Source organism: Hipposideros armiger, unplaced genomic scaffold (genome assembly GCF_001890085.2).
Source record: "Hipposideros armiger isolate ML-2016 unplaced genomic scaffold, ASM189008v1 scaffold_64, whole genome shotgun sequence".
Taxonomy (NCBI): Eukaryota; Metazoa; Chordata; class Mammalia; order Chiroptera; family Hipposideridae; genus Hipposideros; species Hipposideros armiger.
This window is the reverse complement of record NW_017731414.1, coordinates 1369488-1385176: the sequence shown is the minus strand read 5'-3', so window position 1 is coordinate 1385176 and position 15689 is coordinate 1369488. Positions and strand designations below refer to the sequence as shown.

The following is a 15689-nucleotide window of genomic DNA, read 5'->3' as shown; positions in this document are numbered from 1 at the left end:
CAACTTCCCAGCCTCCTTCCTGGGGAGACCCAAACCAGTTCCCTTTTCCAGGTGCAAAATTAATTCTTCCAGATGCCCAACCCACACATGCCACAGATGAGTAAACTGAGGCCCAGGGAGCAGGGGAGGGGAGGGGGGGATTGCCAGGGCCCCACAGAGAGTGAGTCTGGAGACTGCTGAGATCCCTATGTGATCTGAGCCCTCCTCTGTGCTGTCACCCCTTCTCTTAGGTCTGGGGTCTCCAGCAGCCTGTTGAACAGGGCCACTGCTGTGCAGGCTTCCGGAACTTTCTGCCCCTCCCCAGCTGGGCCCTCTCGCCTCCCCGCCCCCGTCCCCCACAAGGCCATGACTTTCGGTAAGTGACAGCAGCTCAGGAAGCTGAGGGGCCCACACAGGAAAGAGCCCAGTGGGACTTTCCTGCCTCCGCCACCGGGCTCTGCCCTCCTGTCGTTGGCCTAGAGTTCCCCACCTGCCAGGTAAGATCTGGAGGTACTACATGGCTCTACCCGGGCACAGGGTGGGTGGATGGTTGTGGCTGGGGATGGTATTGTGACAGCAAAGGCAAGTTTGCCTTCCAGGCCTCCAAGTGAGCTGGGGCGGAGGGTTGTGTGGCCTCTGGCAAAGCACTCCCCTTGCTGGGCCTCAGCTTTGTCTGGCATAAAATGAGGCCTCACAGTCCCAGCTCTCAGGACCTACCTGAATCACTTTGCAGGTGTGGGGTGCTCAGCGCCCCCGGAAACAGTTCCCAGCCCAGACCCTCCCAGTCCCCAGACCAGCCATTTCAAGAGGTGGGACTTTTGGTGTTAAAAAATGGCCATTTGGGGGGCCCCGAATCCTGGGGTTTCACCTCTGACTTTTCCTTTTTTTACTTTTGATATTTAAACAATCACGTTTTTTTTTTTAAAAAAAACAACAACATTTATTTTAAACAGAAGAGGCATTGTGTGATTTCGTTTATGTAAAAGGGTAAAAACAAGCAAGATCAGAGTGACAGGAGTCCCAGGGCTTCCGGGGCTGCTAATGTTCCCATTAATGGTCTGGGAGCTGGTGACACTGAGGTGTCCCTAGGGGAAAGTTCTCTCCCTGCCACACTCTCCCTCCCTGACAGTAACTGCCAAACCACCCTTCCTTTCTGGTTTAGCTGGCATTTGTCAAGTGCTCACTGGGCATGTCGCCAAGCATTGGGCCAGTTACTGTGGATTAAACGTGCTGACACCTCTGGGTGGGCTCAGCAGACCACTTCACTGATGCGGGTGGGGAGTTAGCCCATTTTACAGCTGGAAGAGTTGAGCCCCAGTGGTGGGAGCCCTGCTGGGGTCACTCTACCAGGACATGATGGGGCTGGGATTTGAACCCAGAACCTGAAGTCTTCACCTCCTCCAGCCCCAGGTTTATATTTTGGTTGCATTAAAAATGCATTAATGCTGTCCCCTCCCACCCCTATCTCCTACTATAATTTTGCAACCTAATTTTACCCAACATTCTCTTTGTATCTTCTTAATTCAGGTCAGTTTAAGTGGATCTTGCCCACCTCCCCCACTTTTCCTCACTGGGTTCAAAAGCCAACCCTTGCCCTGCCCAGCCAGGGGCCCTGAGCTTTGGGGTCCCCCAGGAGAGAGAGAGAGAGAGAGAGAGAGAGAGAGAGAGAGAGAGAGAGAGAGCGAGCGCTGGAGTTTGGCAGGTGTTGAACGCTGTGAATAAAGAAGGCGTTTTTCTCCTGGGCCCATCCCAGGGAGGTTTCCTGCTATGGGGGCCTGAGATGCTCCTGGGGGGTTCATTGGTGGGAGTGATGGAGATAAAATCATGGTGGTGGTGAGGAGGCGGGAAGACAGACACAGAGGCCCCTGTTGGCAGAGTTATCAGACTGGGTCTGCCCCCAGGGCACACATCACACCAGGTGCATAAGCTTCCAGTCTCAGCCTCCAAAGTGCTTGCGTTCCCATCAGCCCCACCACCCACCCCCACCCAGCAAGTAATGATGACCACCCTTACCCTGGTAAATGACTACATGCACAAGCCAGTACTCATCTGCTTCCTGGTGGGCAAATCTGAACATTTGTGACTGATTGCTCTTGGCAGAGGCTGGGCTGGGAGGTAGTGTAGAGGCTGAAGATTGATTGGAGATGTCTGCCCTGGGCACTGACAAGAGTGTTGGCTATGAGTTCACACAAATCCGGGTTCAGACTAACTACCTTCCAGTTCCCAGCACAGTCCTCACCTGGAGGCTTATGGCTCCTTACCCACCTGGCACACTCAAAACCCTCTCTCTGTTTCTCTCCATCTCTTTCTCTTTCCCTCTCTCTCTGTCCCTCTCTCCTCTTTCTCCAGCTCCATCCCTACCTCACCCAGCAGCATCTCTGTCCCCCTCCCCAACCTCAAGAAGCTTTGTAATCTTGTCCTCTCTGCCCAGAATTGAGGGGCTGTCTCTTTCTGTCCAGGCAGGCTGCACTCATGGCGCCTCCAAGTGAGGAGACACCCCTGATCCCTCAGCGCTCCTGCAGCCTCTCATCTTCAGAGGCTGGTGCTCTACATGTGCTGCTGCCCCCTCGGGGCCCTGGACCCCTACAGCGCCTATCTTTCTCCTTTGGGGACCACTTGGCTGAAGAGCTGTGTGTTCGGGCCGCTAAGGCCAGTGGTGAGTGGGTCTCAAAAAGGCTGGGCCAGGGGGATGGGTAGGGGTGGGAGCCTGGATTGCGAGCTAGAATAGCTTCCAACCTGTCAGCATTGGAGCTGGGGCTTTGAGGGATGAGTAGGAGTTTGGTAAAGGAGAAGAGTGCAGAGGTGATGGCATGTGCAAAGACTCGGGGGTGGGGGTGGGAGGTGGTGGAAACAACTGGTCATCCCTCAAGGTAAAGTGTGTAGTGGAAGGAGGTGCTCTGGGGAGAGAGGTGGGGACCCCTGAGAAGCAGGTGAGTGTGTGGCTTCTCTCCTGAGGGCAATTGGGAGTCCTGGAGTGTGTGTGAGCAGGGAAGGGTCGCAGTGTCAGAGCTAAAGGTGACAAAGACCCCTGTGGGGCTGCGTGGGGACTGCAGAGAACAGATGGGGAGACTCAGAAGGAAGCTGATGGGGGCATTCCCTCAGGCATCCTGCCTGTGTACCACTCCCTCTTTGCTCTGGCCACGGAGGACCTGTCCTGCTGGTTCCCCCCGAGCCACATCTTCTCCGTGGAGGATGCGGGTACCCAGGTCCTCGTCTACAGGCTCCGGTAGGAAGCACCTCCCCCCGCCCATGCAGGTGTGGGTTAGACAATACCAGAACGGGATGACTTTTGCTAAGGGCTTAGGAAATGAGAGTTTGAAACAGCGATCCTACAATGTATCATCTCCCTGAACCTCCCAGTGGGTGCCCCAGGGAGGGCATGATCACTGCCCATTTCACAGATGAGGAAACTGAGGCCAGAGAGGGCGGGTGGCTTGCCAAAGGCATGCAGCAAGACAATGGTACACCCTGGGCTCCGTGAGGTCTTGGTAGTCTGCTACCCCTGAATACCTCCACTCCAGGGTTCTCACCCCTCTTCACAGCTTTTACTTCCCCAACTGGTTTGGGCTAGAGAAGTGTCACCGCTTTGGGCTTCGAAAGGACTTGGCCAGCGCTATCCTTGACCTACCAGTCCTGGAGCACCTCTTCGCCCAGGTAGGGGTCTGTGTGTAGGCCCTCAAAGCAACCCCAGAGGTGGCTTCAGCTAACCCTTCCTGTGGCAACCCAGGGATGTGGGATGGGGGGGTCAGCCCAGGATGGGGGTCTACAAGGCAACCTTAGAACTCACAGTTGGGCTGTGACTGGTCCTCAGCACCGCCATGACCTGGTGAGTGGCCGCTTCCCCGTGGGCCTTGGCCTCAAGGAGCAGGGCGAATGTCTCAGCCTGGCTGTGCTGGACCTGGCCCGGATGTCCCGTGAGCAGGCCCAGCAGCCAGAGGAGCTGCTGAAGACCGTCAGGTGAGGGCCTCCAGGCTGTGGCACCCAGGTGCTACCTGGGTGTGAGCAAAGGTGGCTCCACCAGGGCATCCCAGGGCCCAAGACCCCCATGGGGCTCCCCACCTACAAGCCTGCAGTATGTCCCTGTGACCCAGGCCCTTCAGCCTGGCCCCACACCCCGCTGAGGCTCTAGAGCCCTGCCTCCTGCCCCTAAAAGGCCTGCCTGTGTTTCTGTCTGCCTTCCCCATACTGAGGACCTGCTTTCATGTATATCCCTGAGTGTGTCTCCATGTGGGGCTCATGCCCCAGGGAGGCCACGCTACAGCCTCTCAACTAAAGCCTAGGTCTGTGTGTCCCGGTCAATCCCTGAGGAGACCCCTTCCCACACTCAGGGACCGCTTCCCCCACTCGCAGCTACAAGGCCTGTCTGCCACCTGGCCTGCGCGACCTGATCCAGGGATTGAGCTTCGTGACGCGGAAGCGCATCCGGAGGACAGTGCGCCGGGCCCTGCGCCGAGTGGCCGCCTGTCAGGCTGACAGGCACTCGCTCATGGCCAAGTACATCATGGACTTGGAGCGGCTGGACCCAGCCAGGGCCTCCGAGACCTTCCTCGTGGGCCTCCCCGGGGCAGCTGGTGGTCAGGATGCACCGGGGCTGCTCCGCGTGGCTGGTGGCAGCGGCATCGCCTGGAGCCCGGGAGCACAGGAGGTACGGGAGGATGCTAGCTGGGATCAACCAACGGGGCGAGGCCTAAGAGGGAGGGGCAGGAGAGTGGGCGGTACTCTTAGGAGATGGGCGAAAGAGGGGGAGAGGCTGTGGGAGGCGCTCCGGCAGTAGCCAACTAGAGGTGCGGCTGAGAGAGGGGATGGGAATGAAAATGGGTGGAGCTGAGAGGGAGGGGACTGGTTGGGCGGGTGGGGCTAATTGACAGTACAGGGAGGAGGTGGGACTAAGAGAGGGGGCGGGGCTTTTGTTTGGACTAAGTGAGGCGGGGAGGTAAAGTGGAGCTAAGCGAAGAAGGGGCTCAGGGAGGGGACGGGCCAAGAAAAGGAGACGAGGTTTGGCAGAGGTGGGGTGGGAGAAATTTGGGGATGGTCAGGGAAGGGGTTGAGAGAGGTGAGATTGATAGAAGAGACGGGGTTTGGCAGGGGCGAGTTGGGAAAGGGATGGGCTGGGCCAGGCTGAGAAGGGCAGGGCTCATGGTCATGGGTTGGTGGGGTTTCCTTTTAAGAGGGGTTGAGGACTCCGAGGGACTCCCAACCTCAGTCCTCCCCTTCTCTCCCAGGTCTTCCAACCCTTCTGCGACTTTCCAGAAATTGTGGACATCAGCATCAAGCAGGCCCCACGCGTTGGCCCGGCCGGGGAGCACCGCCTGGTTACTGTCACCAGGACAGACAACCAGATCCTGGTGGGTGTTGGACCCCGCTCCCCGCCTTACCCGAGGGCGGGGACCGCAGCGGGCGCTAATGCGAACCCTCGCAGGAGGCTGAGTTCCCGGGGCTGCCCGCCGCATTGTCCTTCGTGGCGCTTGTGGACGGCTATTTCCGGCTGACCACCGACTCTCAGCACTACTTCTGCAAGGAGGTGGCGCCGCCGCGGCTGCTGGAGGAGGTGGCCCAACAGTGCCATGGCCCCATCACGTAAGGACCAGCCTCCCAGGCCGGATCCACCTGGGTCTGAATCCTGGTCACGCCCCTTCTCGGTGCCTCAGTGTCCCTGCATTCCAGGAGCCTTGGACAAGGGGGCAAATGCTCCAACGGCGCCTGGTGCATAGTCAGTGCTCAGTAAAGTTGGGGTCTCCTTTCTGCTGTTCAGGGCAGCCATTTCCTTCCCTCTGACTCCTGGGGTACCATTTCCTCTCGTTTAATCCCTTGGGTAGAACCCCTGTCTTTTGGCCCATTTTATATACGCGGTGGCTGGATGGGAGGGAATGCTACCTGGTGAGGGTTCCAGGGTTTCAGAGAGACCAGGATTAGAACCCAGGTCTGGCTTCTGTCTTGAACTCTCGGTTCCCTCCTACCTTTCCCCAAGCCTGGATTTTGCGATCAACAAACTCAAAGCTAGGGGCTCCTTTCCTGGCTCCTACGTTCTACGCCGCAGCCCCCAGGATTTCGACAGCTTCCTCCTCACTTTCTGTGTACAGGTCAGTCCATCACTAGGAACCAGGAGGGCAGGGAGGGAGGACTTCCTGGAGGAGGTGAGATTTGAGCTGAGACCTGAAAGATGTGTCAGCACTTGCTTCCTGAAGAAGGAGAGGGAAAAGACATTCCCAGTGGAGGGAAGAGCATATGCAAAGTCTTGGAGATTGAAATTAGCTCAAGGAAGTGGTGCTCAAGGAAGAGGGAGCGAATGGGAGGGTGCTGCCTACTCCCACTCAGGGACCACTCCTTCTTGCAGACCCCCCTGGGCCCTGATTACAAGGGCTGCCTCATCCGGTGCGACCCCACAGGAACCTTCTCCTTGGCTGGCCTTGGCCGACCCCACAGCAGTCTTCGAGAGCTCCTGGCTGCCTGCTGGCATGGTGGGCTGCATGTGGATGGGGTTGCACTGAACCTCACCTTCTGCTGCACCCCTAGACCCAAAGGTGAGCCCATCCTGTTCCCTGAACTGAGCAGTCAATCTGGGGCCCTGCCATTCTGTGTTTGTCACAGCTTTTGTGTGGCAAGTGGCAGAAACTGCAGGTCAAAGTGGTTTAGGGAAGAAAAGGTGATTTATTGGCTTGCAGGATACACAACTGCCTTCAGGCATGGCTAGATCCAGGCACAGCTGAATTTAAGGGATGTCACTAACACTTAGTCTATCTCCATCTCTTGCCTCTTCCTCTGGATGAATTTTACTCTCAGACAAACCTCTCCAATGGGGCAACTCTGAGGTGTGAGTTCTGAGTCTCCCAGAATCCCTAGCAGGACTGAGACCAGGTTGCCCATAGTGCAAGTTGCTCATTGGCGCCCACTGCAGGGTTCCTTCCCTCTGTGTTTCACTTCTCCCCACCATATGGGGACTTCTTGGAGCCTCCTTTCAAATAAACCACATGCCCTGGAATCCTCATCTCAAGGTTGGCTTCTGAGGGAGACCCCAAGCTACAACAGGGAGTGCGCAAACCTTTGAGGGCCTTTCACCTCTGACCTCTGGTTTTCTCCTTCCACCTTCTCCTCTTAGAAAAGTCCAACCTGATTGTGATCCGGAGAGGTTGCAGCCTGCCCACATCATCCCCTGTTCAGCCCCACTCGGGATGCCAGCTGAGTCAGATGACATTTCACAAGATCCCCGCTGACAGCCTGGAGTGGGTAAGGGGCCTCAGGAAATAGGGAGAGCTCAGTTGAAATCCAGAGACCCAGCCTAAATCCACCTTTGCTGTGTGGCCTCAGGCATGTGATGTAACCTCTCTCTGCCTCTGTTTCATTGATCATCTGTAAAATGGGGCCAATACTCCACAAGAGCCCCTTACTGATCTCTCCTGTTGTCCTCTCACCCTCCAGCATGAGAACCTGGGTCATGGGTCCTTCACCAAGATTTACCGGGGCTGTCGCCATGAGGCTGTGGACGGGGAGCCCCGGGAGACAGAGGTGCTGCTCAAAGTGTTAGATGCCAAACATAAGAACTGTATGGAGGTGAGTGAGTAGGAACCAGGCCTTTGGGGTCAGGGCTGGCTGGAGAGAGGGTCATGGAGTCAGAGACATTTGAAAACACAGAAATGTAGCCACAAACAATGAAATATAGAAGGGTTGGGGAATTTAGATGCAAATGAAAAGACCGCAAGAACAGCCAGTGCAAGAGTCCTGAGGCAGGACTGAGCCTCACACATTTAAGGAACAGCAAGGAGGCCACTGGGCCAGAGAGGAGTGAGCAAAGGAGAGGGGAGTGATGTAGATGGAGGCATCAGAGGGGCTGGGCTACACAGGGAAGGCTTGAACCCTTCTCAACCCCCAAATCTCCCACTTCTCTGTAAGAGACTTGAGGTAGATTACAGTGGGGTATTCTAGCTGCTATCAGAAAATCATGATACAGAGTGCTGTGTGCACTCATGGTGGGCTCCAGGGCCAGAGGAGATTGGAGGCATGCCTCCTCTCGAGGCAGGTTTGTGAGCAGCAAGTTTGGGGCCCCTGGTAGGACCCTGGAATGGGAGGAACCCATGCATCTTCTCTCCCTCCTCACCTCCCCAGTCATTCCTGGAAGCGGCGAGCTTGATGAGCCAAGTGTCGTACCAGCATCTCGTGTTGCTTCATGGCGTGTGCATGGCTGGAGACAGTGAGACCTCCGCGCCCCACCCCTGACCTGCCTCACTGAGCCTATCCATGGCCGCATTAGCAATAAACACACAGGGGCCATCACCCTACACCCATGCCTCTCAGTCATGACTCCTTGGGCTGCAGCTCCAGGCTCTAAACCAATCCCCAGCTCCCAGAACTATCTCAAGCCAGACAGACCTGGGTTCCAATGTCACTTCACTGTGTACCCCCTCTGAAGCTTTGCAAAGGCCACATTGCCTCTCCAAGCCCCCATTCCATCCATTTAGTTCAGCCCAATATGTGCCAGGAGCTGGGCACACAGCAGAGAATATGACAGGCTGGCAGGGTGATAAATGATCATGTGTGATGAGGACAATGCAGGGCACCAGGGGGTGGTCAGAGGCCACTAACCCAGCTTGCTGGTCAGACATGGTTCTGGGGAGGTGAAGAGAAGTAGGAATTAGGGAAAAGAAGGAAGAGGGGTGTTCAAGGCAGAAGACATGGAACATACAAAGGGTGGAAGTGAGATGCAGAAAGAGCTCAGAACCTCCCAGGCATTTCAGGCAGATAGTTCTGAGATGGAAGTGGGGAGGTTGGAGAGGAGAGTAGGGAAAGGATGGAGGAGCGGGGGAGGGAGCAGTCAGAGTGGAGAGTTTAAGGGACCCCTGAGGGTGAGGTGGAGGTAGAGCAATGCAGACCTACCTCCCAACTCTGCTGTTCCCTGTGCTGCCACCAGGCATCATGGTGCAGGAATTTGTGCACCTGGGAGCACTAGACACATATCTACGCAAGTGTGGCCACCTGGTGCCAGCCAGCTGGAAGCTGCAGGTGATCAAACAGCTGGCCTATGCTCTCAACTATCTGGTGAGTACTTCTCTGCCTGCTCTACTCTCTATTCACAGGGAGGAGGGGGGAATTGAGGGTGGACTCTGTAGTATGGATAGCAATTTGGCAAGGGTGCAAGGGGAGAGCATTTTAGACTGAGGGAACAGCATATGTACAGGCTCAGAGGTGTAAGAGGAGAAGGGAACAGCTGGTCATATGTGGATATCGATGCGGAGTAGTAAGCAATGAGGCTGGGTGGGGGGGAAGGCTTCCCAAAGTGCTGGGGCCTTGAAGGTTGAGTAGGAGTTCATCAAGAGGCGAAAGGAAGGATGACATGTCACGCTGAAAGAACAGCCTGGGCAAAGGCCTGTAACTGAGAAGGTGTGTTCCATGTCTAGGGTGCATCAGGCAGTTCAGTTGGCAGGAGACCAGGGTGTGGAAGAGAGCTCATGGGAAGGATGAGCAAGGACTGGATTTCAAAAGGCCTGAATGCCAGGCTGAGGACTTTTGATTTTATCTCGAAGGCAATGGGGAGCCATTGGGTGGGTGAGCAGGGTTTGAGAAGCAGAGGGACATAGGTCATAAGGGGTAGACTAACGGAGGCCAGTCAGGCTACCAGTAATCCAGGGAAGATTCTGGAGTATGGTCAGAGCAGTACCAGCTGGGCTTTGAAGGATGTGTAGGAGTTTGCCAGCCAGCATATTCACTCATCAAACCTTCCCTGGCATTTCCCTATGCCCGGTCCACTTAGGAGGACAAGGGCCTCCCCCATGGCAATGTCTCAGCCCGGAAGGTGCTCCTGGCTCGGGAAGGGGCTGATGGGAGCCCACCCTTCATCAAGCTGAGTGATCCTGGTGTCAGCCCCACTGTGCTAAGCCTGGAGAGTAAGTGTGGAAGGCTGGAGGAGGGAGGGGTCTTGTGGGGCAAGGAAGCGATCCCTGACACCATCCCCACCCCTCAGTGCTCACTGACAGGATCCCCTGGGTGGCCCCTGAGTGTCTCCAGGAGGCCCGGACACTTGGCTTGGAAGCTGACAAGTGGGGTTTTGGTGCCACAGTCTGGGAGGTGTTCAGCGGTGTCACGATGCCCATCAGTACCCTGGATCCTGCCAAGGTCAGAGCTCTCCTTTGACAGAAGGGTGGACTAAAGTCCAGCTTGGGGAGGATGGGCAGGTCTGGGGGGGGCCTTCTGAGGGTGCACCAGGGGTGACCAGCCCCTCTTCCTGCCCTCAGAAGCTCCAGTTTTACGAGGATCGGCAGCAGCTGCCTGCACCCAAGTGGATGGAGCTGGCCCTGCTAATCCAACAATGCATGGCCTATGAGCCAGGCCACAGGCCCTCCTTCCGTGCTGTCATCCGTGATCTCAACAACCTTATCACATCAGGTGCCCCCTGGGCCAGGCAGGGTGGGCAGGGCTGGCATGTCATATTGGGCCCAGTGGGAGCAGAGCCCAACCTGGGTGCCTGGTACGACTGGAGTGTTAGTGATTTTAGCAGTCAGCATGGCATTGACAGCTGCTGTAACAAGCAGGCTGCTGAGCTCAAGGTTCAACATGATGGGTGTTTAGTTCTCATTCATTGAGGGTGTCCAGGTCAACAGGCACCTCTCCCTTTGTGGCTCCACCAGTCCCATGGCTTCAAGTCTCTGTTGTCTCCTCTGAAGACGAGAGTGTGGAGGGTTCCATGCTAGGTTTCCATGGGCTAAGCCTGAAGGGGCACCCAGCGCATTTCCCCCATCAGCCTGAGCTCAGTCATGTGGCCACAACTCATAGCAGTGGAGTCTGGGAAGGTCTTTCGGTTTCCATAGCCATGTGTAGTTGCACAGGGTGTGCACTGCCTAAGGGAGCTGCCTTGGCCCAGGGGCATCTTTTTCTAGTCCCTGCAAAGCACCCTTTGGCTTGTAGTAACCCTGCCATGATACACAGAGAAGGTAAGCATGCAGATAGAGGTCACGTAGCAAGTCAGCCGAGAAGGTGTGTTCCTTGTCTGGGGTGCATCAGGCAGTTCATTTGGCAGGAGACCAGGGTGGAAAGAGAGTGGATGGGCCCAATACACTGCTCATTCATTGCCTGTGGCCCCCAGATTATGAGCTCCTCTCAGACCTCACACCTGGTGCCCTGGCACCTCGTGATGGGCTTTGGAATGGTGCCCAGCTCTATGCCTGCCAGGACCCTACCATCTTTGAGGAGAGACACCTCAAATACATCTCACAGCTGGGCAAGGTGAGGTGGGCTGGGCTGGGGGTGGGCAGAGCAGCACCCAGGTACTTGGACACCAACCATGCTGTCCCCCAGGGCAACTTCGGCAGCGTGGAACTATGCCGCTATGACCCGCTGGGAGACAACACAGGCGCCCTGGTGGCTGTGAAGCAGCTGCAGCACAGTGGGCCAGACCAGCAGAGGGACTTCCAGCGGGAGATCCAGATCCTCAAAGCCCTGCACAGTGACTTCATTGTCAAGTACCGCGGTGTCAGCTATGGCCCAGGTTCGTCCCTTACCGAACGAGTGGTCTTCAAATCCCACAGTACCACTTTGGGGTGGTCTGCGAACACCAGCAGGGTCCACAGCAGACACTATGGACTCTTCATTGTTTATCCAGATTCAGACCTACCAGGGGTTAGAATTCCAGCTCCATCCCTTAGCAGTGGGGGTTACCTTGGGCAGGTGATGTAACCTTTCTGAGTGTCAATTTCCCCACCTGAAAAATGGGTCATTATGAGGTTTCAAGGAATCAATGTATATGGTAGAAAGTACTCTAGAGACATTAGTGGTAAGTGTTACTGTTGCCTTCCCATTTTTTTGGGTTTTTTTTTTGTTAAAGATTTTATTGGGGAATTGGGGGGGGGGGACAGCATTGGGGAATTGGGGAATGTTGCCTTCCCATTTTATTGAAAGCAATACTAAGTCCCGGAAGAACCCAAGGTCCCACTCTGAACGGGAGGAAGAATGGGGAGGGGAGTAGATAGAATTGGGTCCCGTGGTGACTCCTCCCGCCTCTCCTGCCTCCTAGGCCGCCAGAGCCTGCGGCTAGTCATGGAGTACCTGCCCAGTGGCTGCCTGCGCGACTTCCTGCAGCGGCACCGCTCACGCCTCGACGCAAGCCGTCTGCTCCTCTACGCCTCGCAGATCTGCAAGGTGTGGGGCTGGGGCCTGCGGCGCCGAGCTGGCTGCTTGAGTTGGGCCGGGAGGGGTTAGCGTATAGTTTCGAGGGAAGGCTGAGAGCTGACGTTTGGGGTCCAGATCAGATTGGAGGTGGGGCTGAGTTAGGGCTAAGATCAGGACTGGAGTCAAGGATGGGGTAGAGGTGGGGTTAGGTTTGGGGTCTGGGTTGACGTTGGATTCCAGGTCAGGCTCGGGGGCCCCTGCCTGGGGTCTATACCCCCTGTCCGCCCGCAGGGCATGGAGTACCTGGGTTCCTGCCGGTGCGTGCACCGAGACCTTGCAGCGCGTAACATCCTGGTAGAGAGCGAGACACACGTCAAGATCGCCGACTTCGGCCTCGCCAAGTTGCTGCCGCTGGACAAAGACTATTACGTTGTCCGAGAGCCGGGCCAGAGCCCCATCTTTTGGTGGGGACCCAGCGCCAGTCCCGCTCCTCCTCCCCACAGCCTTGGTTGGCCCTTTCCTGCGCCACAACCTGGCCCGGTCCTTCCCCACAGCTATGGCTCTGACCTGCCCCAATCCCACTCCCACTAGGTCCCGCCCCGGCAGGCCACAGGGTTGGAGAATCACCCTCATCCCACAGTCAGGGAAACTGAGACTGACCCTGCCAGGACTGGCCCTCTCACAGTCCACCTTCCCTGGACAGCTCCCCTAGCCCAAGGCTACCTACTCCTTTCCCATCCTCTGCCTGACCCCCTCACCCCAAGGCTGCCCCGTCCTTTCCAGGTACGCCCCGGAGTCCCTCTCAGATAACATCTTCTCGCGCCAATCAGACGTCTGGAGTTTCGGGGTCGTCCTGTACGAGCTATTCACCTACAGCGACAAGAGCTGCAGCCCCTCCGCCGTGAGTCGGCTTACTGGGTCCCGAGAACTCTCCCCCTCACCCTTTCACTATGGCTGACCACCCCACCCCACAGGCAGCCCCTTCCATCACAGAAGATCCTCCCTTCCCGCTCCAGCACTGAATGCTCCTCCCCTACCATGGGTTCTCTCCCTTGGCCCCAGGAGTTCTTGCGGATGATGGGATGTGAGCGAGATGTCCCGGCTCTCTGCCGCCTCCTGGACCTGCTGGCGGAGGGCCAGAGGCTGCCCACTCCTCCAGCCTGCCCTGGCGAGGTGAGAGCTGGAGAACTTCCCTCAGTTTCCCACTCTGGGGTCTTGGGCAAGCCAGCTGGCCCCTCTGGCTCTTTCCACCACATTGGCTCTTGGTTGAGAGCTCCTGCTGGCCTCTACTTTGCTGCCCTTTCGCTGTATGGCAAGTCATAAACATTTTCAGAGCCTCAGTTTACCATCTCCAAAATGGGAATTATAGTGCTTTATAAGGTGGAGGAGGAACAGAGGAGTTAACACCCATCCTGTGCTCAGCTCAGAGTCTCACACACAGTCAGTACTCAATAAAATGGTGGGGACCCTTACTGTTTATCATCACAACTTTTGTGGAAGTTTCTGCCATGCAATTGGTCGTTCATAATTAATTCATAAAATAATTTATGGCGCTCAGGCCATAAACATTTATGGAGCGCCGACTGTGTGCTGGGCTGTGTGCTGGTGCTTGGAAACCAGCAGAAGCTAACAAGAACATTCTGGTGGTGTTCAGTGTCTGGAAAGAGATGAACAGGGGGAGACTGATGGAGGAAGGGTAGTCAGGGAGGGTCTCTTAGATGAAATGATGCCTGGAGCAGGAAGTGCCCACCCATGGGGAAAGCTGGCAAGGGCTTTCTCAGTGGAGGACACAGCATCTGCAAAGGCCCTGAGGTGGGAATAAGGTTGGTGTATTTAAATAGTGAGATGGGACTACATGGAGGAGAGAGGAAGTGAGGAGGTGATGAAGGGAGGGAGGAAGGGGAGGGGGTGAGATTTTGTTCTAAGACCCATAGGCAGTCATGGAAGGCTTTGGAGCAGGGGAGGGATGGAGTCTAAGTATATTTTAAAACTGGACAGGAGTCATGTTCTTCCTACCACTTTCATGGGACCCTGTTGTCTCCTACACCCTCAGGTTCATGAGCTCATGAAGCTATGCTGGGCTCCTAGCCCACAAGACCGGCCGTCCTTCAGTGCCCTGGGCCCCCAGCTGGATGCTCTGTGGAGTGGAAGTCGGGGGTATTGTCCAGAGGCATGAGATGCTTGCCTTCCCTGCTTGTCTGGAGGAAGAACTCCACTCATTGTCATTTTTACATCTTCTGCACACAGACCTCTGGGTTCTGGTCTCCATGGACTGGTTGTGTGACTTTGGGCTGGGAGCCGCCCCTCTCTAGGCCTTGTGCTTCCGGAGACTCCCATGCGTCAAATGACATCGTATTGAGGGGGGGCACCCCTGGCTTGCGGAGTAATAGCAGCCTCGTGGCCTTTGGAACTTGTAAAGATTCAAGACAGATACCTCGATGGGGCCCACTGAGTCCTGCCCCCAGAAGCAAGGGACCACATTGAAACTCCTCCCGTCTTCCCATTCTCTCAGAGGATGTCCCTGTCTCATTTTCAGCAGGGAAATTGTGTAACTTTATGTGATCTCAGGCTTCTGTTCCCCCATCCTGCTCTTGCTGGAGGAAGCCAAGGACAAGAGCAGCTGCTCGGGTTGGAAATTCACTTTTGGGGGAAGGAAGTGTGACTGGGATTGTGTGAGGGGCCAGCAGAGGCTGGGGTCCCAGTCCACTCTAACTGTACTTGAGTGTCCCTGGGACTTGTTTCCCCACCTTACACTGGGGCCCTTTCTGACCGGAGGGTCAGCCAGTGATGACCCTGGAGCCTGACAGGAGCTTTTCAGCAGTTGAGGAAGTGAAAGGCATTCTTGGTAAAGGGAACAGCATGTTCTCTTTAGTGAGGAAGCTCAGAGTACAGAGCTTGTTGGAGCCCACGGTTCTGCCACTTATTAGCTATGTGACAATGGGTACATTTCTTCCCCTCTCTGTGTCTCAGTTCCATAGTGCTGGCTCCTCAGCTATGCAGCCAGCTTCTGGAGAGCCTTGTGCAGTTTAAGCCCCCACCATCCCACACTGACCTGCACTAAGTTTTCCTGCCACTTAGGCTCCCAGGAAAGCTTTTATTCGTCTCTCAAAACCCCAGCTATCACCTCCCTGCAGCCTTCCCTGGTGTGTTCCCATCACTCCCTGCCAGCCCTGTACTTCCCTCTGACCTTAAAACTAGGGTGGTGACTGTCCACCTCTGTCTCCTCCAACCTGGAAGCTTCATGGGGGCTGGGCTGAGGTGGGCACTACGGGGACTCTGGGGGTGTTTGTTGAATGAATAAAGGAGTTCAGTGGAAGGCATGTTTTGTTGCTGGATTTGGGCAATGAGGAACCTTGGAGATATATGAGTAGGGGAGGAATATGGTTAGGGCTTGGGGATAGAGACCCCCTAGGGGCCACACTGGGGTCTCAAGGCAGGCTGGGGGAGGAGGGACAGCAGGGTTGGGCATTGGCTGGGTCTCTGGAGGACAGAAGCCCTCCCCCAAGCCCCAGCTGCTGGCCTTGGCTCTGTCCTGGGGAGCTGATTACAGGCTTTTGGTGGGTGGAGGGAACAGGCTGCTCTGCTAGGGTCAGAGGGCAAGGCTGGGTTGGGAGAGC

General features: G+C 56.2%; 1 protein-coding gene across 2 annotated transcripts; it reads left to right on the top strand.

Moving 5' to 3' along the window:
• The first annotated feature begins 356 nt into the window (after positions 1–356).
• On the top strand, positions 357–15392 carry JAK3 (Janus kinase 3). 2 transcript variants are annotated; one of them, XM_019641753.1, is made up of 24 exons: positions 357–476; positions 2443–2635; positions 3082–3205; positions 3522–3633; positions 3791–3936; positions 4330–4624; positions 5202–5324; positions 5399–5556; positions 5948–6059; positions 6314–6500; positions 7076–7203; positions 7396–7527; positions 8080–8164; positions 8882–9009; positions 9722–9854; positions 9932–10083; positions 10203–10353; positions 11051–11190; positions 11263–11452; positions 11978–12102; positions 12364–12536; positions 12856–12973; positions 13135–13245; positions 14126–15392. In XM_019641753.1, the coding sequence occupies exons 2-24, from the start codon at positions 2452–2454 to the stop codon at positions 14246–14248; spliced, it is 3330 nt and encodes a 1109-aa protein (XP_019497298.1). In that variant the 5' UTR covers positions 357–476; positions 2443–2451; the 3' UTR covers positions 14249–15392. The 2 variants fall into 2 exon arrangements, with proteins under 2 accessions (XP_019497298.1, XP_019497297.1); XM_019641752.1 differs by having other exon boundaries at positions 2439–2635.
• Positions 15393–15689: the final 297 nt, after the last annotated feature.

Bases quoted from the DNA above. Each gene is read 5' to 3' on its own strand.
- JAK3 (XM_019641753.1), top strand. From the start codon at position 2,452: ATGGCGCCTCCAAGTGAGGAGACACCCCTGATCCCTCAGCGCTCCTGC. The intron at 6,501-7,075 runs GTGAGCCCATCC...TTCTCCTCTTAG, and splicing joins CTGCACCCCTAGACCCAAAG to AAAAGTCCAACCTGATTGTG. The intron at 8,165-8,881 runs GTGAGACCTCCG...TGCTGCCACCAG, and splicing joins CGTGTGCATGGCTGGAGACA to GCATCATGGTGCAGGAATTT.